The following is a 22,343-nucleotide window of genomic DNA, read 5'->3' as shown; positions in this document are numbered from 1 at the left end:
TAGATGATCACAATGATTCCTTCTGGCCTTAAAGTATGAGTACACTAAAAGTGGTGTTATCCCACACTCAATTATCAGAAAGGCTGGTTATCTACCAATACAAATATTTGTTCTAGTAATTTGAGCAATATACTTCCCAGCGTGTTGTACAATTGCTTATGCTGAACACTGCTTTTATGCCACAGAGGTAGAAGATGAGTAAGCAAGCTGAAATCAGGGATTTATTTGAAAAAGCAGCTTCCAGGATATGTCATAGAATCATTACAGACTCAGCCCAATCTATACTTTTTACATCTACAGTGATAATTGATGTTGATAATGATGACCCTGAGGCACTGCAAGATCCTGAAGTGCCTTTGGAGTCATGAAAGAAAGATTGTTATGTTCAATATAGTTTTGGCATTTAGCGTATTTTTAGTTATCTAGGTGTAAGCTGTGTGCTGCCCATAGTGATATATATTGTGATAACATAACCAACTGTGCATAAAGCTTTACCTAAGTGCTTCAAGAATCCAGCCACTTTACAGTGCAATACTGCTACTGGATTGGTGAGTACCTGTATGCTATTTTGTATTGTTTTCATTTTATTGCATTCTAATGTTTTAAAAGTTATTTTTTATTGGTTAAAATATAACTCTCAGTTAACCAGGTTATTTCATTAACCAGCACCCCATGCTCTCTCAACATACCAGGTAATAGAGCTTTTACTGTCTATCTTATAAGCAGAGTGTCAGAATATAAGCAGAGTGTCACAGCCTACAGTTTTCTATTTAGGATTGTTGTAGTTCAAGTGAGATCACGATTACAACTTGGACATATTCACTGGGAATATTTTCTATAGACTAAAAATCTAGCAATTCTGCATCACTCTGCAGTGCCTAAAAATGAATTCCAGATGATTGCATTCATGCAGAGGATATAATTAGTTAAGGATCAGAACCTGCATCCAGTTGAGCATGTGCATTACTTTACTTAGGCTACGTCTACGTTATCTCGGAAGATTGACCCTCTCAGGGTTGATCTTCTGGGAGAAATGGTGCTTTCTGGGGTCAACACCAATCCGGTAACTCCTTGCAAGCTGCAAGGATTAAGGAAGGTTGATGGGAGCACTCCTCCCGTCAACCTTCTTCCACGAAGACAGCCATGGAAGTTGATGGCTGAAAAGTCGGTTTTAGCTATGCAAATAGCATAGCTGAAATAGCTTGTCAGCCATCGACTTCTGTGTCTAATGTGGAGAGAGCCTCTCACTTAAATAATCCTGTTATGGCACAAAGACTTCTCACAGAGGAGAGTTAAGGTGTGCATAAATGGAATGGACCTTAAAGAAGAGGGTAAATAATCAATAGTTCCAAGAAAACCCTAATCAAGACAGTCTCAGCCAGAAGGTAGTTTAACTGTCACTCGGATTGCTTAATTTGAGAACATTTTCTTACAATGATAATTCTGAATATTTGAATTTACAGGATATTTTTGGATTTCCAACTGTGATATCTACAATTGTATTACCTTTATGAACCTGAAGAGAAAAAATGTATTAGTTTTTTTGTACTCTAAAAATGTACAATAGAACCAGTAGCTGATCTAACCTTTATTGACGCCACAAGGACAGCCTGTCCCCACAGACCATGGCCCTTCCTGTACATGGTGGAATAGGGGGCTAGAAAAAAATGTTCAAAATGGACAAATGTATGATTTGCCCATCTCATAAAGAGCCGGACTCGACCAAGCTCACCATCTACTTCGTAGGATAATAGAATATATAAAGAGATCATACACAAGAATGATTGATTGATACTCGGAGATCTTGGAATTCTCTAACTTAATTGAACATTAACTTTCCTAATACAAATATAGAAGGTGTGCTGGTTTTCTTAGTGACAGTTAGTACATGAACCTGTCATGATTTCAGAGACGATATGGAAATGTTGATTTGGGAGGAGGGAGGTATGTGACCACCCCAAAGAGGCTTTCAAACTGGGAGGCAGGGCCCCTACGGAGAACAGAGATGGCTCAGGCTTGGGGATGGAGAGCCACCTCCACTCCCTGATTCCCCTCAGCATGCCAGCCAGTTTGGGTTTATGAGTAAAATAAAGAAAAACAAAGATGGGGCACATGTTGCTCAACATGCTTCTCCTGCATGTCATTCCTGTGTTTGAAATAGTCTGTTAAAACTGCTAAGTCCTTTTAGTCCTTTTTTTTTTTTTTTCCTGTGGTGGGTGTATGTGTGAACACCTGGCAATGCTGGAGAAATGGGACCTGATATGTTTATCAAATCTGTATTCTGGAATTAGAAAAATACATTTCTCAAGACAAAGGTTTAATCATACTTGAAAATTCCCTAGTCTACTTTAGTACAATGGTAGATTGGACTGCAACAAATCATAGAGAAGCTACAGATACTCCTTCTTTACTATTTCTACATTTCACATTTATATTTTCATGCCATTCTGTTGGGATTCACCTTCTGGTGTCACATCAGGGGCCTTGAGTGTTGGGGCCTAGTCCTGCACAAAATCATATATATAACTCGACGTTCGTGATCTGTCTAAAAGCCTGCATTTCACCATCTCTGTAGGCATCCGGTGCTATGGCAGTGCCTATAGCTCCGGAGGGGACCGCAGCCACACTGGCGGTCCTGGGAGGCCCACTCCTTGGCTCAGGGCAGCACAGCAACAAAAAGGGTTACAGCACAGGCCCAGCCCTTACTTTAGGGTGGGCAGCAGTCCACAGTTTATAGTACAAGCCCGGCCCAGCCCTCAGTCCAGGGCAGGCAGCAGTTCACAGTTTATAGTACAAGCCTGGCCCAGCCCTCAGTCCAGGGCGGGCAGCAGCACAAGGGTTTGGAGCACAAGCCCAGCAAGGGCTTGCCCCATGAGGGAGGAGGGTAGGGGGTCGCAGGCTCTCCCACACCACTGCAACCTGGCCCGGGGCCCTGTGGGTCGCTTACACGCGACCACGGCGGTGGGGATCCAGGCCGCAACATGCCACCATGGGTTCGGGAGCAGTGTTCCTCGGGCCACTTCCTACCTCTACCTCCACCGGGGAAAGGTCCCAATCCATCTGGTCAGGGGGTCCCGTGGGGTCGGCCCCCTCCAGATCGTCTACCTTTGGGGGTTTTGGCCAGTCGGTCATGTCCACATCATTGGGGTAGTCTGGCGGAAGTAGCACGGTGGGCCCGAGGTGATCCTGGGCCTGGGGGCTGCAGGGACCCGCTGGAGCTCTGGGGCAGGCCGCTCCTGGGGCCTCGTGGTTGCTAGCCCTCATCGGACTGGCAGGGCCCAGGGTTTCCTCCAAGGTGGGGGGTCTCCACTGGCGTGAGAGTCCTGGTAGGTCTGGAAAGTCCGGGTAGTCCCCCTGGGGCATCTGGATCCATGGTTGCTCTGGGCCTCTGGGGGCTTGCTCCTCCAGACCGGTCGGGCGGCAGCGGGCCTGCTGCCCCTGGCGCCGGGGAGCTCGCGCAGGTGCTCACTCCCTGCCTGGAGGCCCAGGCTTTAATGTGTCCCGTGCCCTGCTCTTGGCCCTTCTGGCTCTAGGCCCCGCCCACTGAGGGGCGGGCCCCTGGGGTTCTGGCTCTGGGCCTGCCCACCAGGGCCTCTGCGCAGCCTCCTCTCCTTCTGAGTTAGCAGGAGGCCACACCGGCTCACTACACTACCCCCCACCAAAGCCCGTTTCCCGTGCCATGGGGGTGGACTCCTCCATCTCCCCCCAGGCAGGAAAGGAAGTCAGCGTTGGTATGGTCCTTACCTGCCCGATGACGTACATCGAAGGCGTAGGGCTGTAACGCCAAATACCAACACAGGATTCGGGCGTTGTCCTTCATCTGGGACAGCCACTGCAAGGGGGCATGGTCCGTGACTAGGATGAAGGGGGCTCCCAACAGATAATACCTAAGGGCGTCACAGGCCCACTTCACCATCAGGGCCTCCCTTTCTATTACTGCGTAGCGTTGTTCCCCTAGGAAAAGCTTCCGGCTTAGGTAGACCACCGGATGATCTTCCCCATTAATCTCCTGGGATAGGACGGCCCCTAGGCCTACCCCCGAGGCATCAGTTTGCAGGATGAACGGACGGGCAAAGTCGGTGCGATAGAGGACGGGTTCCTGTGTTAGGCAATGTTTCAATGTTCGGAACGCGTTCTCCGTGGCCGCGGTCCATACCACCCTTTGCGGCTGGGCCTTTGTCAACAGCTGCGTCAGGGGCGTGGCAATTGAGGCAAATTGTAGGATGAAGCGCCGATAGTATCCCTCCAGTCCCAAGAACCGTCGTACCTGCCGTTTAGTACTGGGGGGAGGACAGGCCGCTAGGGCTTGCACCTTGTCCATGAAGGGCTTTACCTGGCCCCCTCTGACAGTGTACCCGAGGTAGGTTGTCTCTTGCCACCCAATGCGGCACTTCTTCAGATTCATCATCAGGCCGGCTGCCCTCAGTGACCTAAGGACCGCAGGTCCAGGTGTTCCTCCCAATGGCGACTATATATCACGATGTCGTCGAGGTAGGCCGCGGCATAGTCCTGGTGGGGCTGAAGTAGATGGTCCATAAGCCGCTGGAAGGTTGCCGGAGCACCATGGAGACCAAAGGGCATTCGGGTAAACTGGCACAGTCCCGACAGAGTGGCAAAGGCCGTCTTCTCCCGTGACGAAGGCGCTAAGGGGATCTGCCAGTACCCTTTACTGAGGTTGAGAGTGCTGAAATAACGGGCCGCCCCCAGACGTCCCAACAATTCGTCAACCCGGGGCATTGGATACGCGTCAAACTTGGAGATTGCGTTCACCCATCTAAAGTCAATGCAGAACCTCCGAGTACCGTCAGGCTTAGGCACTAGCACTACGGGACTGCGCCACTCACTTTGAGACGGTTCTATCACTCCAAGGGCCAGCATTGCCTGTACCTCCTCTTCCACTATTTCCCACATCCAGAAGGGTAGTGGGCGCGTGGCGTCGCGAACCACCTTCCCAGGCTCTGTACAGATAACATGGCAGACCAGGGAGGTGTGTCCGGGGAGGGCGGTAAAGTTATTCTGGAATGCTTGGAGGAGGTACTGAGCCTGTTTACGTTGTTCTCCTGTCAGCGTGGGCCCAAGGGCTGGTTGTGCAGGTTCCTCCCCATGGGGCACCTGGGGTCCCAATTCGGGGTCCGGGGGGAAGAGATTGATCATGAAGCCCTCCTGGTCCTGTCATGGTTTTAAGAGGTTGACATGGTATCACTGCGTTTTCCTTCGGCGGTCTGGTTGATGAACTTCATGGGTAACGGGGTCCACGGCTCGAATAATCTTGTACGGTCCCTGCCACCTAGCCAGTAACTTCAATTTGCTGCAGGGTAGCAGGACTAAGACCCGGTCACCTGGCTCGAAACTGCGGCTCTGCACCTCCCGGTTGTATGTTCGGGCTTGGGACGCCTGTGCAGCTTTCAGGTTTTCCTCAGCGAGGCCCCCCACCTGTTCCAGGCACTTCTGGAGCTGGAAGACGTAGTCTAGTAGCCCCTTTGAGGGGGACGCAGTTTGCTCCCAAACCTCCCGCATGAGGTCAAGCACTCCCCGCGGGCGGCGACCATATAGTAATTCAAATGGGGAGAAACCTGTGGAAGACTGGGGAACCTCCCAGCTGGCTAAGAGCAAGGGGGGTAGTAGCTGGTCCCATTGGCACAGGTCCTCCGGGGGAAACCTCCGCATCATGTCTTTCAGGGTCCGATTGAACCACTCTACCAGGCTGTCTGTCTGGGGGTGGTATACAGAGGTATGTAGCTGTTTAATCCCCAGGAGCGTACAGACCTGTTTCATCAGGCGGGATGTAAAATTGGTCCCTTGGTCTGTGAGAAGCTCCTGTGGCAGCCCCACTTGGGCGAAGATCTTCATTAACTCTCCGGCGATAGTGTGGGCTGTAATATTGCATAGCGGGATGGCTTCTGGGAAACAGGTGGCATAGTCTACAAGGACCAGCACGAACTGATACCCCGCCACGCTTTTAGGGAGTGGGCCCACCAGATCCATGGCCACCCGCTCAAACGGGGTCCCCACAACTGGCATTGGGATTAACGGGGCTGTAGGGACCCGCAGGGGGGCAGCAAGCTGGCACGCGGGGCAGGAACTGCAATAGTTCTTGACCTCCTGGTGGACCCCTGGCCAAAAGAACCGGGAAAGTATCCGGGCTAATGTCTTTTCTTGGCCCAAGTGGCCGGCGACGGGGATATCATGGGCTAACTTTATTACGGCCCGTCGGTGACATTTCGGCACCAGTAGCTGCGTTCTTTGCTCCCGGGTCTGGGGGTCCCAGTCCACCTGGTACAGCTGTTCATGGCGCAGCTCAAAGTGGGGCCACTGTGCCATGAGCTGGGGGTCTGTTGCCACCCCGTCGACTGCCATGACCTGGGCATAGGCCCGGCTTAGCGTGGGGTCGTCTCTCTGGTCCTGACAAAAATCTGAGGTTACCCCGTTGTTGGGGCTGGTCCCCTTTGAGCCCTCGGCAGGTCCTTCAGTTAAGGGTTCAAGGTCCAGCCCTACCCTCTCCTCGGGCGGATCCTCCAGCGTATTCCCCTCCAGGACAGGGGTATCTTCCCCCTTAAGTCCGGCGGCCGGGTGGAAGATGCCTACGAAGCCTGGCCAGTCCCGCCCTAATACTACTGGGTACGCCAGTTGGGGCGCTAAGCTGGCCACCACATGATGGGTCACCCCCGCAACGGTCAGGGCCACCCACACTCTGGGATATGGACGCACGTTGCCGTGGATGCACTGTAGTCGAATGGTCACTAGAGCAGGGTCAGCCTCCAGGCCGGCCCATCGGCGGACCAGGGTCTGGCTGCATCCTGAGTCCACTAAGGCGGTCGTGGGCTCAGTTCCAACGAGGACTGGGACCATAATCGGGGGCACCTGCAGGGGTCAGGCCCTCCTTTCGGCTGTCCATACCTGGCCAAAACTGCAGAATTGTTCTGGACAGTCTCTTTGGAGATGTACCCATTGCCCACAGATGAAGCAGGGTCCTAGCACTGGTTGGGGCCCCCTGTGGGTCTGGCACCCCCCTGGACCTCGTGGCCACGTGTTGGTGGCCCCCTCAGGTCCCATCTGGGTGTTACCGGGGCCTGGCTTCCGCGGTAACCTCTGATGGAGACCAGGTGATTCCCGTAGCAGGCCAGGCAGTTTGGAGCAGGGCTCCCCTTGCTTCTCGACTCCCCGGCGCGTGGGCCGTGATGACGGGGCCGAGCCCGTGGGTGCCTCTGGCTCCTCCGCAGCAAGGAAGTCCTCCATGAGGTTGATGGCAGCTTGAACGGTGGTAGGTCGGTGGCGCCGCACCCAAGCCCACCCTCTTGGTGGGAGGATGCAGAGGAACTGCTCCAAAACCATCTGCTCCATGAGCTCTAGGGGGGTCCTCGCTTCCGGTTGTAGCCACCGCCGGCACACGTCCCTTAATTCCTGTGCCACGCACTGCGGCCGAGCCCCCGGGTCATAGGTCAAGGTCCAGAACCGCCAGCAGAAGGTCTCAGGGCTAACGTCCAGGGCGTCAAGGACGGCTGCTTTCACTCGATTGTAATCTTGGGCATCTTCAGTAGATAATGCCCGATAAGCCCTCTGGGCCCCCCCGGTCAAATAAGGGGCCAGCAGTGTAGCCCACTGGTTCCGAGGCCACCCAGCCACCACCGCTACTCATTCAAAGGTGACTAGGAAGGCCTCCGGATCATCTGCTGGTCCCATCTTTGTTAACTGTACCGGCGGGACTGATGCGGGGCCTCCCCCTTGGGCTCACTGCCGTGGCTCTGCCGGCAATGGCAGCAGGGCTGCGAGTTGCTGTAAACATTGTCTCTGGTGCTTCTGGTTCTGGGTCATCAGTTCATGCAGTAGCTGGGTCTGCTGCACTCCCAGCTGCTGGAGCAGCTGCTGTTGCTGCTGTAGCTGGGCCGTCTGCTGCTTCTGGTGACTGTCCGCTAAGTATTTCAGCAGCTTATCAATCTCCATCGTTGGAGCGGGGACACCAACAACAAAAAAAAAAAAAAAAAATCCATGTATAGTTACTCCCTCCGTCTGGGACTTCTTCTGCACTGTGGGCCTGCGGGCCCACTCCCTCCCCCGTTACGTCAGGGGTGGGGACCGAGTACCCTCATTCTCCACCACGTGTAGGCGTCCGGTGCTAGGGCAGTGCCTATAGCTCCTGAGGGGACCGCAGCCACACCGGTGGTCCTGGGAGGCCCCGCCCTTGGCTCAGGGCAGCACAGCAACAAAAAGGGTTACAGCACAGGCCCAGCCCTTACTTCAGGGCGGGCAACCGTCCACAGTTTATAGTACAAGCCCAGCCCAGCCCTCAGTCCTGGGTGGGCAGCAGTTCACAGTTTATAGTACAAGCCAAGCCCAGCCCTCAGTTTGGGGCGGGGCAGCAGCACAAGGGTTTGGAGCACAAGCCCAGCAAGGGCTTGCCCCATGAGGGAGGGGGGTAGGGGGTCACAGGCCCTCCCACACCACCACGACCCGGCCCGGGGCCCTTTGGGTCGCTTACACGTGACCACGGCGGTGGGGATCCAGGCCGCAACACACCGCCATGGGTTCGGGAGCAGAGTTCCCCGGGCCACTTTCTACCTCTACCTCCACCGGGGAAAGGTCCCAATCCATCTGGTCAGGGGGTCTCGTGGGGTCGGCCCCCTCCAGATCGTCTGCCTTTTGGGGTTCCCGCCAGTCGGTCATGTCCACATCACTGGGGTAGTCCGGCGGCGGTAGCATGGTGGGCCCGAGGCGATCCTGGGTCTGGGGGCTACAGGGACCTCCTGGAGCTCCGGGGCAGGCCGCTCCTGGGGCCTCGTGGTCGCTAGCCCTCGTCGGACTGGCAGGGCCCGGGGTTTCCTCCAAGGCGGGGGGTCTTCACCGGCATGAGGGTCCTGGCAGTTCTGGAAAGTCCAGGTAGTCCCCCTGGGGCATCTGGATCCGTGGTTGCTCTGGGCCGCTGGGGGCTTGCTCCTCCAGACCGGTCGGGCGGCAGTGGGCCCGCTGCCCCTGGCACCGGGGAGCTCGCGCAGGTGCTCACTCCGTGCCTGGAGGCCCAGGCTTTAGTGGGTCCCGAGCCCCGTCCTTGGCCCTTCTGGCTCTAGGCCCCGCCCTCTGAGGTGTGGGCCTCTGGGGTTCTGGCTCCGGGCCCGCCCACCAGTGCCTCTGCGCAGCCTCCTCTGCTTCTGAGTCAGCAGGAGGCCACACTGGCTCACTACAATCTCTAAACTGTAAGTCTGTGTCTATAACATACCCCCTCCGAAAGGAGGAGGCTAGTAATGAGGCAGTTCAGAAGATGCTACTGTGGTGACTCATTAGCATAATGGCAGCTGTGCACGATTCTTCCTATTTGGTTCTAGGAAGAAAGGGGCTTTCAAAGTCAGGGGTTCCTTTTGAAAAGCCCCCATCTACAAGGGTGGCAACGTTCCAAAAGCGGCACTTTCAAATTGTGCACAGCCACCATTATGCTCATGAGGTGCCGCATATTCATGTCAGCACTTCATTAGCATCTTCCGAACTGCCTCACTAACATGCTCCCTCCAAAAGGAAGAGGGTAGCATCGACACAGCCTAAGTTCCTTATCTTGAGGAAAGCTGCAAAGCTTTTTGATGTGGTAGATCCAGCATACAAAAAAAATACTATTTTTATTTTTTCAGTATGGTTAATTAGGAATTATGAATTTGATTAAGATATGTGTTTTATCATAACTTCTTCTGTCAGTTGCCATAATTTGCTGCTTTGGTATCACCCTCACAAATTGAAACAAAAATAATGATTTGAAAAGACTGGCAAAAAGTAATCAGATTGCTGTGATAAATGAGTTGCCTCTGAGAAGATCAAGGTACAATTAACTTCAGGGGCATAAATCTTATTTTGGACAACTCAGAAATTTTCATCAACCTGCTTAAGTTTACTTCAGGACAAGAGTCAAAATTCAAGGATGCCTTGGAAACCTTTTGAAAAACGTGAAGTATATTTCGACTGAAATAACTGATATAATGAAGATGGTTTTGAAAGACATAGTTGAATTTACTTAGAAAAAGTAGTAAAGATTTTCTGTCTGAAGTGACATGCTACAAAAGGCTGCTGTGAATGTCGAAAGTGTGTCTTCTGTTTTATAGTACTTGTGTTGATTTCAAAGCCCAAAGAGACTTATTGGCATAGCACAATAGCGCGGCCTCACTACTGAAGATACTACACAACACATTTTGAAATACCACCACAAATTGTCTTAGCCCTCAAAATACTTTGTTCTTGCTTTTATGTCAAAAGTTACATCAATGCACAAAGGAGGTGTTGAAAATCCTATTGCAAGAGAGATGAAACATGAAAATAAACACACTGCTTGAGTCATCATCTAGATCTGGTGGTCACTGATGTGTCTGACAAGAACTCAGCAGTAGCAAATGTCAATTTTATATACATTTTCTGTAGTCATTTTTTCCCACAAGCATGAAGTGAGTGTGCTGTCTAAGGGCCAGTGCTTGCAAAGACTTAGAAACAAGATGGACTGGTCACATGAAAAACCTAGAAATAATTCACAGTAATTTGGAAGAGATGCAGGCTATTTGTTAGATTTTGTCAGTGAATATGGCAGTCTGTCCATTGGTGCAAGAAAGCTGTTGGCAGTTATCACTCATTCTTATTTTTAGCTTAAATGATGAAAATGATTTTGAAAGCTTTTGCTTTTGTGAACAATTAGTTTCAGAAGGAAGAAATGCACCCTGCCAAAGGAATTTAATTGATTATGGTTGCCTGTAAAGATGTTTGAGGACTTTTTCCCAGATACTACGTGCAAGCACTGTGTCGTCAAAGATTTGTGTAATGAAGGATGTGCCACCAAAATTTGGAATTGGTATTACTGCACACACCCCTCCCCGCAAAATTTCAAGATTCCAAGGTCACTGAGCACTGACCAAAGTGGAAAAGAGCATCAATGGCCCCATATTTGTCAAAAATTGATTGAAGTGAATTGCAAACAAGATGTTCGGAGAAGAATTCCACAAAATATATAAAAACTTTTCAGTTGCTTAACTGACCAGCTCTCCACATCTGTTGAAATTGGAACCACTTTGTGATTGACTTGCTTTGATTAGATACTGAGATGGTAGCTGTTGAAATAGGTATATTTAAACCACAGAACTGAGAAAAAGGATCAGAATAGTGTGTCAATTTATGCATCTATTCGTTATTATCCAGTCTGACATGTATATTGTTTGCCCAAACAGCAGCAGTAACGGGTGGTGGTTAATTCTATCTCATAAAAACTATACACTTCTGTGCAAACACACCTATCAAATTATAGTGTGAATTATTTTAATACTCGAGAAAAAATATTCCCCACTGAACAGAAATCTGGGTTCAATATTTTTAATGCTAATTCAAATAGTTTTTGTTTGTTCTACATCAGTCATTAAATAAAATCCATCAAAGGGGTAACATACTTTTTAGTGTGTCAAAATGACACAAAATTTATTGGTATTGTTAGTTGTCAAAATTAAAGTTGTTCAGCTTTTTTATCTTTGGGAGATACTTAATGAATGCATTGTTGCTAGAGAAGAAGCACAGCATGTTCATTTATTTATTTTGAATAGAATACCATCACTTTAGGAAAAAAAAGAGATTTGTGTTACCTGTGATTGGGATTGTTTTCTGTAATAAAAATCAGTGCCATCTTATAACACAAGTTTCTGGGCTTACTGCTAGGGTAGCTGAGTAATGTTTCATGGGATGCATTGGGGGCTTGATCCTGCAAAGCCATGCGTAGGGGCTTGCAGAATCTAAACATGTGCCGTGCTTTTTGCTCTGTTCTTTCCATCATTAAGATAGAATGGAAGTAATGCAAATGTGTGCTGGCTTCAGAATTACCTTTGTTAGTGAAAGCAGCAGACGATGAGTTTAGCTGGCTTCAACAGTACAGCCTGTGGAACAAGGTACTGAGTGTGATGGGGGAAAATATCTGTGGTTTGCCAACTCAAGCAAAAAATAGCAAAGCTATGCATAACATCACTATGATTGATGATCACTATATGTAAGTTAAGGTGGTCTGTTGCCTTTTGCTTTTAAAGGTTCAAAGAGTCAGAAACACGTCCTGAGACCAGAGTCTCTTGAAGGAACAGATGAAGAGGATCCAGTGACGGCCCTGGAATGGGACCCTCTGTCAACTGATTATCTTCTTGTTGCTAATTTACATAATGGCATTCGCCTAGTTGATTCTGAGTCTCTCTGCTGTATCACAGCTTTTAATTTTCCTAGTGCAGCAGCATCAGTTCAGTGCTTAGCCTGGGTTCCGAGTGCTCCTGGAATGTTTATTACTGGAGGTAATCTTTTCTTACTGGTTACATAATTATTGAATGATTATAAATATAGCACTGAATCTGTTTTAATCTTTTCTGTACCTTGTGACTTTTCCTGTCAAGAGAAACAAATATTTAAATGCATTCATTTATTCTAGCCTACGTACTTAGCAACCTATAGATATCACTTGTAAGTCCTTCAAAGGCATCACCAGTGCTGCCTTCACAAGATCTTGAAGATCAAATGGGAAGACTATCAGTATGCAGGCAATGATCATTCAGCAGTCCACTGGACTGGTCATATTGTTTGGATGCCAGACCTTTGCCTCCCAAAACAGGTGCTGTTATCTCTGCTGAAAGAAGGGTACAGTAACATAGGAGAACAAGGGAAATGTTATAAGGACGTGCTGAAGCATAACTTAAAGAAGTGCAATGTTGACAATGGCGCTTGGGAGACACTTGCCCAGGATCACACAAAATGTCCTATGTGATGGTCCCCTTGCAATTTGAGCTTGCTCACTGACAAGCTGAGGAGGACAAGAGGCACCGGAGGAAGGAGAGACTGGCTTTCAATCATAGTCAACAGGCTCCTGCCATATCTGGAAACATCTGTCATGGTACTTGTGATTCCAGGGTAGGCCTTATTAGCCTACTGAGAATCCACAGCTCCCAAGGAAGGTGATCATACTTGGCAACAAGTGATTGTCATCATAATCATCACATAAAATGAAGCAACAGAACAGAAAATCACTTCATGTAGTTCCATCTTGTGTATCACTTTTTTCCCCGTGAGAATAACTGAGAACATTTATGGCCAAAATCTTTCTTGTTTCTGATTTCAATCCCTATTCCATTTTCCTGGTGCACACAGCTTAGCCATGATTTTTTCAGCATGGATTTTAATTGGCAGGGGGACGGGAGTAAGCGAGCCATTCTTACCTTTCTGAGGGTTTTAGAACTCGCTTGTTCCAATCCTTTTTCATTTCTGAACCATGCAATGAAGGGGAAATTGTGGTTTAATGTCAAGAGAATTGTTGGGGGGGGAGTGAGAGAGAGAAAGAGAGACAGAGAGAAAGGGTAACAAGAAGTCATTCTATAAATATATTAGAAGCAAGAGGAAGACTAAGGACAGGGTAGGTCCACTATTCAGGAGGGAGAAACATTATTAGGAAACTTGGAAATGGCAGAGGTGCTTAATGACTTATTTGTTTTGGCCTTCACAAAGAAGGCCAATAAAGAAATGCCTAAAATGCCTAAAAAATTACTTAGAAAAATTAGATGTCTGCAAGTCACCAGGGCCTGATGAAATTCATCCTAGATAGAGGAGGTTTCTGAGCCTTTAGCTATCATCTTTGAAGAATCATGGAAGTCAGGAGAGATTCCAGAAGACTAGAAAAGGGAAAACATAGTGGCCATCTATACACAGGGAAAAAAGCACAACCCAGGAAACTACAGGCCAGTCAGTTGAACTTCTATGCTGGGAAAGATAATGGAGCAAATAATTCAGGAATTCATCTGCAAACATCTGGATGAAAATGAGGTGATCTGTAACAGTCAGCATGGATTTGTAAAGAACAAATCATACCAGACCAATCTGATTGCCTTTTTTAACAGGATAACCAGTCTTGTGCATAAGGGAGAAGTGGTGAATGTGGGGTACCTAGATTTTAGTAAGGCATTTGACATGGTCTTGCATGATCTTCTTATCAATAAACTAAGCAAATATAGTTTAGATGGGGCTGCTATAAGGTGGGTGCATAACTGGCTGGATAACCATTCTCAGAGAGTAGCTATTAATGGTTTTCAGTCATACTGGAAGGGCATAACAAGCAGGTTTCCACAGGGGTCTGTTGTGGGACTGGTTCTATTCAATATCTTCATCAAATATTTAGACATTGGCATAGAGTGTATGCTTATTAAGTTTGCAGATGATACCAAGATGGAAGGGGTTGCAACTGCTTTGAAGGATAGGCTCATAATTCAAAATGATCTGAACAAACTAGAGATAGAGTCTGAGGTGACCAGGATGAAGTTTAATAAGGACTAATGCAAAGTACTCCACTTAGGAAGAAACAGTCTGCTTCATACATATAAAATGGGAAGCTACTGTCCAGGAAAGATTGCTGTGGAAAGGGATTTAGAGGTCATAGTGTAGACCTCAAGCTAAATATGAGTCAATAGTGTGATGCTATTGCAAAAAAGCAAACATGATTCTGGGAAGTATTAACAGGAGTTTTGAGAGCAAGACATGAGAAGTCATTCTTCTGCTCCACTCACCGCCCATTGGACCTCAGTTGGAGTATTGTGTCCAGTTCTGGATACCACATTTCAAGAAAGATGCTGAGAAATTGGAGAAGGTCCAGAGAAGAGTGATAAGAATAATTAAAAGTCTAGCAAACGTGATCCATGAGGGAAGACTGGAAGAACTGGGCTTGTTTAGTTTAGAAAAGAGAAGACTGGAAGGGACATGATAGTGGTTTTCAAGTAACTAAAAGAAGGTTACGAGGAGGAGGGAGAAAAACTGTTCTCCTTGGTCTCTGAGAGTAGGACAAGAAGCAATAGGCTTAAACTGCAGCAAGGGAGGTTTAGGTCAACATTAGGAAAAACTTCCTAACTGTCAGGGTGGTTAACCATTGGAGCTGTGGCGACACTTGGCCAAAACTTCGAAATGGCCATGCAAATGGGCATTTCAAAGATTACTAATGAGGCGCTGAATTGAATATTCCGTGCCTCATTTGCATTAGGATGCTTCTGGCCATGGCAATTCGAAAGCTCCACTTTCAAACACTCGCGGCTCGGCGCAGCTACACGGGAGTCCTTTTCGAAAGGACCCTGCACCTTTCAAAATCCCCTTATTCCTGTCAGCGGAGGGGAATAAAGGGATTTCAAAATGTGCAGGGTCCTTTCGAAAAGAAACCCCCATGAAGCCACGCCGAACCGCAAGCATTCAAAAGTGGCTCTTTTGAAGCGCCACAGCCTGAAGCGTCCTAATGCCAATGAGGCACTGAATATTCAATTCAGCACCTCATTAGTACTCTTCAAAATGGCTATTTGCATGGCCATTTCAAAGTTTTGGCTAAGTGTGGCCACAGCCTGGAGTAAATTACCTTGGGAGTTCGTGGAATTTCCATTGCTGGAGATATTTAAGAGTAGATTAGATAGACACCGATCGGGGATGGTCTAAATCATAATTTCCCAAACTGGGGGGCATGCTCCCTGGGGGTCATGAAGAAATTCTGGGGGGAGGTGCAAGGTGACCAAGTCCCCCCTCCTGTCATTCCCTCCACCCAAAGAAAAAGCTAGCCTTTGCTTCCGGCTTTCAGCTCCTACTATTTTACGTGGGTGACCCGGTGCAGTCACTGTAAAAAGCGGGCAGCCGGTGAAGACCCATTTGGAGTTATCTGTCTCCTGCAAATGGAGTGAGTGAGTTGGGGAGAGAAGCGGGAGGAGGATGGAGTTAGATGGGGGTTGGGTGTGCCTGGCTCAGGGGAGGTGGATGGGGTGAGACTGGAAGGCTAATAGTGCCTGGCTTTGGGGGATGAGAGGGAGCTTGGAAGAGGGGAGCTCGCAGGGTTTGTGCGGCTGGCTTCAGGGGCTCATGAGGCTTGGGTGGCTGGTCCTGGAATCACGGGGTTTGGGAGGCTCAGGTTCGCAGGCTGGTTCAGGTTCGCTCAGGTTTGGGAGGTTCAGGTTGGGAGGCTCAGGTTCGCAGGTGGCTGGCCCTGGCAGCATGGGGCTCAGACGGAAGGCTGGCCCCAGCAATGCAGGGCCCTGGTGGCTGGCTAGCAGGTGGGCAGGCAGGTAGGTGGCTCTGGCAGTGCAGGGCTCAGGTGGCTTGGGCGGATGGCTCTTGCAGTGCAGAGGTCAGGCAGGTGGGCAGGTGGTGTGGGCAGTTCTGGCAGCTGGCACAGGGCTCAGGCAGCTGGTGCTGTACTAGGCACCCACAAGGGACCAAGAAAAGCTATTTGTAATTATTTTTAATTTTAAATAAAATTTTATATCAAGTTTTTTGTGTTCACTTAAAATTATAAATGGAATTTCTTGTTTAAAGCGGGGTTTGGCTAATGGTAAAGAAGAGGTAGGTGAGACATGAGGGTTTATCAAAAATCAAAAGGGGTGCATGATGCTGAAAAGCTCGGGAACTACTGGTCTAGATGGTGTTTGGTACTGTTGGGAAGGCAGGGAACTGGACTCAATGACCTCTTGAGATACCTTCCAATTCTATCAAAACAAAAAGCAGTCAAGTAGCACTTTAAAGACTAGCAAAATAGTTTATTAGGTGAGCTTTCGTGGGACAGACCCACTTCTTCATACCATAGCCAGACCAGAACAGACTATGGTCTGAAGAAGTGGGTCTGTCCCACAAAAGCTCACCTAATAAACTATTTTGCTAGTCTTTAAAGTGCTACTTGACTGCTTTTCGTTTTGATAGTGTATAGACTAGCACGGCTTCCTCTCTGTTACCTTCCAATTCTAGTGTTCTATGATTCTAATATTTTATGCTGTTGTTGATAGGTTTATCTACTGTATTCTAAGAATGAACATCTTTATAGTAAAATAATTTTATTGTGAAGATATAAATGCCTACTTGCATTGTGTGCATTCTTTGTTTAGAAGAGACATTAATAATTTGTTTTAAATCTCAGATTCTCAGGTTGGAGTGTTGCGTATTTGGAATGTTTCACGCACAACACCCATAGACAATTTTAAACTGAAGAAAACTGGGTTCCATGGTTTACATGTCCTCAATTCTCCTCCAAAGAAAAAGTGTAAGTGTTCATTTTGTTGTTGTTGTACTTTGTTGCAGTAGGTGCAAGTTAAAATAATACAGTCCTTTATCTTTTTATCTAACCATGTACGCCCTAATCAAAATTCCCTGACTTTGGATCTACTTCTGCAGTCTTTAATCAAAATAGCTCTTGACACTAATGCATTTTTGGGCAGATTAAGTGCTATCAAATTAAATCTTTTGTTAAGTTACTCCTTATTAATCTCTCAGGTCAGAATACTATACCCTTGCTCCCAACACCATGGAAGTACAATACACATTCTCTGTTTATAACAGACACCTCATTACAATATGCATAATTTATAGAATAGCTTTATGGAGAAGGAATACATTAAAAATGTGAGACAAGGTTAGTGAGATATCTTTTATTGGATCAACTTGTGTTTGGTGGAGAGACAAGCTTTTAAGCTTGTACGGAGCTCTTCATCAGGTCATATTTGATTCCATATGGAAGCTCAAAGTCTTGTCTCTTACACCAACAAAAGTTGTTTTAATAAAAGCTATTACTATACCTACCTTGTCTAATATCCTGGGACCAACAAGGGTACAATAACATTGCATACATGTAAAGATGTGAAATGAAAGTTGTCTATTGATTTCATTTCTCTAGTCCTTCATAGATTACTAGTATAAACATCAGAAAAGACATTTTGTTGAACACATGATCTTATGTTATGAGAGAAACCGAAAGGGAAGTTTATATCTTAGCATGTCAACCACTTTTTCCCTTTTCTTCTGTGAATTCATCAAACTTTGAGGAACTCTTTTTTGCACTCTTTCATCAGCCTAGAAGATGGTATTTTGAGAATGCAATGATTGCTGTTACACCAGATTTAAGTTTCTTACTTCCACCTTCCAAGGTCTATATACTTATCCTCCCTTGTTCAGAACACATTGTTCCTGTCCCCTCCACTCTGCTGAATTTCCCACTGGCTATTTATCAACTTGTCCCATACTCATCTCCTTGCTTTCTTCTGTGCAACCTCTATGCATTGAACATCTTTCAAGTTACCAAGGTATAGACCTTATTTAAGTTACTTTTAAAGACCTTCTTCCATCCTACTACCGATAATTAACCCAGTTGCCTTGTTGTTCCTGGTTCCTATAACCTTTTCCTACCTGTTAGTTTTTCTTTATATTATCAACCTCATTGGGGAAGAGACCATCCTTCCTTTAATTTCTGTAGAGCACCTAACATTTACAAAAATAATGAAGATTATTAATTTAACTTCTGTTCTTCTGTTTTGTGTCAGATGCCATTTTTCTGCTACCATACCAATTCCTGTGACTTTTTTTTAACTATTAGCGTGATATTTTGAGGTATACTATCAACTTTAATATTTTGAAGAAGTTTAATTTTGTACATTTATGGATTATTGCATAGCAACCTTTAAATAGTGTAACTCTTTTTTTAAAGAGTTTCTTGAATATTTTTCTTAGTGAATTTCTCTTCTCCCTATTAATGTTTAGAAGGGCTTTTTGAGAGATGCACAATATCAGGAATACTGGGACCCACCTGCTCACCATGGAAACCTTTCTACTTACCAGTGCCATAGAAGCAAATGAATTTTGCAGACTTTGTTGTGAAGTGATGTAAATGCTGCTTGTTTTTAAAATTGAAAAAAAAACAAAATATATTAATATGTTTATATCTTTTTATTAAGCACTTTCATCACATTCTCCTACTAAAAATCATCATACATCATCTACCAGTGAGGCTGTTCCACCCCCAACTCTAACCCAAAACCAAGCATTCTCTCTTCCTCCTGGCCATGCTGTCTGCTGTTTTATGGATGGTGGAGTGGGGCTCTATGACATGGGAGCCAAGAAATGGGATTTCCTTAGAGATTTGGTATGTTTCCTCTGCCTGTCCAATGTTCTGAATGAAATAATAATCTTCATTAATATATGTATATGTACATACTGCATTTTTATGACCAATAATCAAGGATTGAGCATAGGGCCTACAGTGTTTTGTACAGCCAACTCAGCTTCCATAAGGGCTGAAGATTTGGAAGCTCTTATACACTATGTCTAAAATGTGGAAGACTGCCAAATATTATAGGATGCAAATTTGAGCTAACTTAAACGTTAACGTTATTTAATGAGGGAGATCATCCATATTTTACATATCAGTAGAATTATTCCCACCTCCTTCTTCCCCTCAGAAAAAAACACTACTCTTTCAATAGGGCTATGTCTACACTGCATTCTGCTTTCAGAAGTGGAATGCAAATGGTCGAGATTGAAAATGCAAATGAAGCATATATTTGCATATCTCATGCCTCATTTTCATATTCTCATGAGACAGGGTTCCTTTGAAAACAAACCCCGTTTTCGAAAGAACACTTCTTCCAGAAACAAAATCAGAGGAACAGTTCTTTCAAAAACAGGATTTGTTTTCGAAGGAACCCTGCCTATATGGCTGTTTTTGCTTCTGGAAAAGCCTCTAATGTTGGTAATGTGTTACAGTATTGACTTCCCATGGTCTGGCAAATTCTCTCATCCGGTGCTGGTCAGGTCCCGAGAGTGCTGGAGAAAGGAGGATCAGCCTGTACTGTTTTCCCATGTCTCAGAATATGGCCCTGGAGTCCATATGCAAGCTCACCATCTACTAAAACCAAAAGTGTTGTTGAAGTAAGCCTTCTGAGAGAGCCGATAAAATATCGTAAAGAAATAGAAATACAAAAATGTAAAACCATTAACATTCTTCATCATGTCTTTTTCCAGTGAGTAAAGGCAAGATTAGAATTAGCAAAACTGTTTCATGCAACAAAAAGTTAAATTACATTGTAGGTGTTTTCACTGGGAAAATTCAGAAAAGTAATTCTTTGCTGATGCATCTGCTTTGATAGCAACATTGGAAGCGCTAGTATAGACAAGACATTTTTACTACCATCTCAGTGTTACTGATTTTGTTAAAAATGTTTTTAATATTTTAGAATGAAGGAAATGAAATATAGTTTATTAAACAAAAGTATGTTGAAGCAATCTTTCAGCTTATTGTAAGCCTAACTGGTAGAATCATTATTTATTTCACTTGTATAGTTTTCAGTTACTTAAATCTCAGGAATTAATTTGTTTTATGGTAAGACTTCTGAATATAATATATGGAAAAATTGGCTAATTTTTTGTAAATGTAAAAATAAAAAAAGTGTTTGGGCATTTTAAAGCAGTAGCTCTCAAACTTTTGAGATCATTGTTCCACTTTCAGGAATCTAATTTTCTTGTGTACCCCCAACTTTCACCTCACTTAAAAATTACTTACAAAATCATATGTAAAAATACAAAGAAACATACAGAGAAATAGCCGTGCTAGTCTATATATTATCAAAACAAAAAAGCAGTCCAGTAGCACTTTAAAGACTAACAAGATAATTTATTAGGTGATGAGCTTTCGTGGGACAGACCCACTTCTTCAGATCATAGCTGTACCAGCACAGACTCAATATTTAAGGCACAGAGAACCAAAATTAGTAATCAAGGTTGACAAGTCAGAAAAATTATTATCAAGGTGAGCAAATCAGAGAGCAGAAGGGCAGAAGTGGGTGGGAGAGTTGAGAATTAGATAAAGCAAAGTATGTAAAAGAGCCCCTATAATGAGCTAGAAAATTGTCATCCCAGTTCAAACCACGTGCTAATATGTCAAATTTGAATATAAAAGAGAATTCAGCAGCCTCTCTTTCCAAACTGCTGTGGAAGTTCCTTTTCAGTAAAACACAGACTTAAACGGAATGGCCCACTCCATTAAAGTGCTGGATGACAGGTTTATGAATCAGGAGTGTTTTTATGTCTGTTTTATGCCCATTAATTCTTTGTCTGAGAGAGTTTGAAGTCTGTCTAATATTCAAAATATGTGGGCATTGTTGGCACATGATGGCATATATGATGTTAGTTGAGGAACATGAGAATGTGCCCGTGATTCTGTGAATAACCTGGTTCAGTCCAGTGATGGTATCTCCAGAATAGATATGTGGACAAAGTTGGCAATGGGCCTTGTTGCAAGGAAAAGTTCCAGGAATGGTATTCCTGTGGTATAGACTGTGGCTGTTGGTGAGAATCCTTATAAGACTGGGAGGTTGTCTGTACGAGAGAAGAGGCCTGTCACCTAGGGCCTTCTGGAGTGTGGCATCCTGATTAAGGACAGATTGTAGGTCTTTAATAATGCATTGCAGTGGTTTGAGTTGGGGACTGTAGGTAATGACCAGTGGCGTCTGGCCCTGTCGATTTGTTTTGTCATTTCTCCTGGTAGGTAATTCAGGTTTATGAATATTTGGTAGAGATCTTGTAGTTTTTGGTCTCTGTCAGTAGGATCACAGCAAATGCGATTATACCTACGGGCTTAACTATAAACAATGGATCTAGTTGTGCGTGAACCAGGATGACAATTTTCTACCTCATTATAGGGGATCTTTTGCATACTTTGCTTCACCTAATTCTTGACTTCCCCTCTCCCCACCTCCTTCTGCCCCTCTGCTCTCTGATTTGATCACCTTGCTAATAATTTTTCTGATTTGTCAACCTTGATGACTATGTTTGGTTCTCTGTGCCTTAAATATTGAGTCTGTTCTGGTATGGCTATGATCTGAAGAAGTGGGTCTGTCCCACAAAAGCTCACCTAATAAATTATTTCGTTAGTTTTTAAAGTGCTACTGGACTGCTTTTTTGTTTTACAGTGTTACAGAATACTATTACAGGAAAAATTACTTTCTCATTTTTCTTAAAATTATAAAATAAATCAATTGGAGTGTGAATATTATGGTTACGTTTTAATAGGTAATATATACAGCAGTAATATCAAGTCATTGTCTACATGAAACTTTAGTTTGTACTGACTTCAGTGGTGCTTTTTATGTAGCATGTTGTAAAACGAAGCAATTCTCAAAATGAGTTGATGTACATGTACATGTACCCCAGTTGAGAACCACTGGTTTAAGGGATTTATAAATTTGTACATTGCACGTTATAATATGATATAGGAGAACCCTGGGTTATTCAGCCTTCAATTAACTGATGCTCCATTTTATCCGACATGATCCAGCAACCGGCCCCAACTAGACAGCCCTGCAGCAGCTAACCTGCTCCACCCATGCCAGGCTGCAGGCAGTTCCTCTCTGCCAGCCACAGCATCTGGTCCCACCAGTGCAGCCTGTCCTACCGGGGCAGCCTGTCCTTCTGGGAGAGCTGGTGCTACTGGGGCAGCCAGCCTCAGAGCAATGAGTCCCGCTGGCGCAGCTGACCCTCCTGCAGCATCCAGCCCTGGGGCAGTAGGTCATGCGGGACAACTGGTCCCACTGTGG

At 45.9% G+C, this 22,343-nt stretch overlaps 1 protein-coding gene across 5 annotated transcripts in view; it reads left to right on the top strand.

Annotated features, from left to right (window-relative positions):
* The window catches only part of WDR17 (WD repeat domain 17), a 112,364-nt gene that overhangs the window by 27,283 nt on the left and 62,738 nt on the right, over positions 1-22,343 (top strand). For all 5 annotated transcript variants that reach the window (XM_074991858.1, XM_074991857.1, XM_074991861.1 and 2 more), the window contains 3 exons: positions 12,027-12,278; positions 16,901-17,023; positions 18,708-18,895. In XM_074991858.1, the coding sequence (XP_074847959.1) occupies positions 12,027-12,278; positions 16,901-17,023; positions 18,708-18,895 (563 nt within the window). The remainder of the gene's footprint in view (positions 1-12,026; positions 12,279-16,900; positions 17,024-18,707; positions 18,896-22,343) is intronic.

Source organism: Carettochelys insculpta, chromosome 4 (genome assembly GCF_033958435.1).
Source record: "Carettochelys insculpta isolate YL-2023 chromosome 4, ASM3395843v1, whole genome shotgun sequence".
NCBI classification, from domain to species: Eukaryota; Metazoa; Chordata; order Testudines; family Carettochelyidae; genus Carettochelys; species Carettochelys insculpta.
The sequence above is the reverse complement of the archived record's forward strand: the minus strand, read 5'-3'. Positions and strand labels throughout refer to the sequence as shown.